Raw genomic sequence first — 2487 nt, forward strand, 5'->3', positions numbered from 1 at the left:
TCAATTTTGGGTATTTTGGCAAAATTTGGGAATATTAGCCAAATTTGGGTACCAGGGGCAGTTAGGTAATTTGGAGGTGCCTAGGGGCAAAATACCAAGTTAAGCATTTCACATAGAATTGGATAGATATCCGTTCTAAATGAACCATGGGTTAATGTATTGTGAAGATATGGTGTACCCTAGTTCCAAGTCAACACCTAGGGTCGACCCTAAAGTCAAGTAATCCTATAAGGACTCTTCTTGAATTCTCTTATAATGATCTTACCTACTAAATGCTAGAGGTTAAGATCAATATGTGGAATTTCAAGTTGAGTAAAAAGAATAGTTTTGAATTTATAATGGTGGGGTACCTCTTCTAATTTTCTAAGACTAGTCAATAGAAAAGTCCTATGGCTAGACCTAGGCTACTAAAGAAGTTTTCTAGACCTCAACCAAAAATGAGGTCAACAGTGAGCAAAATAGGATTATGGTCAGAGGTAACATGACTCAAATATTGCACCTTCACAATAGGAAAGTAACTTATAAAACCTGAATTAGCCAATAAACAATCCAATCTCTGATAAATAAAACCCCTCCTCCAAGTTTAAGGAGATTCAATATGGCCCCCAAGTCATAAAGACCTGCATTAGACACAAAGTTAGAAAATCTATTAATAAGAGCAGGCTCCACTCTACCACCCCACTCTACCACCTCTTTTTCTTCCCATTGGCTTCATGATCATATTGAAATCCCCACCAACAAATCAATTCTCGTTGACGATGCTTCCCATATTCTCAATTTTCTGCCAGAGCAAGTTTTTTTCATGTAGAGAAGAGCTAGAGCAAGCAAAAGTGTCCCGCCCCTGAAATCCATAAAAATAAATTTGAGTGAGAATGTATTGATCCTCATCTTCAATAATTAAAAAGGTGACAGTGGGCTTCCAGAAAACCCAAATTTTATTGTTAATGTTGCAGTAAGAACGATAGCCTTTGAATTTATTTAGAATGTTGTGTTTGTTAGCATGAACCAAAGGTTCCAAAATAGCAAAAATGATTAATTTGTGAACCCTACATAAGTTTTTAAGCCTATTAAGGGAGTTAGGGTCCGCCACTTCCCAAATATTTCAAACCATTATGTTAATCATGATGTCATGAGCCAACCCTTCTAGAAGATCTAGTAGAGTTGGTTGATTATTCTCCATCTGAGTGATAAGTACATTCCCGTATAATGTTACTAGCATTAAGCTTAGATAACTCAATCTTACATTTAGCCTTTTATTCGTGAGTGCTTTTGCACTTGCCATTCATTTCCCAAAGTTGATGTAGCATTATCAAGAGCAATATTTATATCATAATGTGTTACAGCTGTACGAGAATGCACCATGATACTAGGAATAGTAGAGTGTTCATTATCATTAGTGTGTCCTATCATTAGTATTAGTGTGTCCTGCAAGAGAAGAGTGTGCATTACCAATATTTTCTTCCACAGGCTCCTCATTGATCATTTCTTCATCAGGCTCCGCAGGTATAGAGTGTCTATAAGGAACATTAGCATTATGATTGTTAGAGTTTTCAGCTAACTCCTCATTGTCATTAATCTGCATATGTTTAGGTGTAGCATCATTACACAAATGTAAAATATCAGCTTCTTGATGCCCATCATTAATATTCAATCGTTGAAATAAGGCCTCAAAACAATTATTAATAGTTCTTGTAACAAAATGTTGCAAATTAGAAGTAGCATTAGTATCAAGATTTCCAACTAATTCATTCCCATTTTCAGCACCAGGTGGAGCATCATGCGAATCAAAAATTATATTGTTAACAGGATTACTAGTTTGCCTAGCATTATGGGAGTTTTTGAGTTGTGGATTCAAATGAAAGCAAGAAGTAGTTTGATGCCCAAACATAGAACAATTAGTGCAGTAAGACGAATGTTTTTCAATTTCAACAGGCTGCCAATAACCTTGATGTTGCAAGTCTATCCAATTTTTTTTACAGAAAGTCTGAGTAATATCTCGTTCAACCAATATATGTGCTTCAGATGATCTCGATAAAGTAAAAGTAGCATGATCCATTTTTAAAGGCTTCCCATACGCAGCAGTAAGCGAAAAAAGTATTTCATGGTTAAAAAGATGTAGTTTAAGCCCTGGAAATCGAATCCATGCCGAAATAATAGGCAACTCAGCTTTAGGATCGAAATTAATAGACCATTTTCGAAACTTCATCAAACTATTTTCCACCCACATGAACCTTTTAGTAAAGAGGCGAGTGTAATCCTCATCATTAGCTAATTGTATAAATATATGTCTACCATCAATGATACTAACCTTTTAATTTTAACATTTCAAACTCTCTCCTGATGAACTCAACCTTAGGAACGTCATATGTAAATTTACCAACTAGGGCAAGACGACAAGAAGTGGCGAGCACAGAAGTTTCATCCTCAGTAACATAAAGAGCAAATTTATCGTTTTTTTTCTCCCAATTATTTGATGAAAGTATAATC

General features: G+C 35.5%; 1 protein-coding gene across 1 annotated transcript; it reads right to left on the bottom strand.

Moving 5' to 3' along the window:
• Nucleotides 1-519: 519 nt before the first annotated feature.
• Nucleotides 520-2227, bottom strand: LOC110033549. The gene is made up of 2 exons (XM_020737571.1): nucleotides 1450-2227; nucleotides 520-620 (listed from the first exon to the last, which is right to left on the bottom strand). The coding sequence occupies exons 1-2, from the start codon at nucleotides 2225-2227 to the stop codon at nucleotides 520-522; spliced, it is 879 nt and encodes a 292-aa protein (XP_020593230.1).
• Nucleotides 2228-2487: the final 260 nt, after the last annotated feature.

This window comes from Phalaenopsis equestris, unplaced genomic scaffold (genome assembly GCF_001263595.1).
Source record: "Phalaenopsis equestris unplaced genomic scaffold, ASM126359v1 Scaffold001221, whole genome shotgun sequence".
NCBI classification, from domain to species: Eukaryota; Viridiplantae; Streptophyta; class Magnoliopsida; order Asparagales; family Orchidaceae; genus Phalaenopsis; species Phalaenopsis equestris.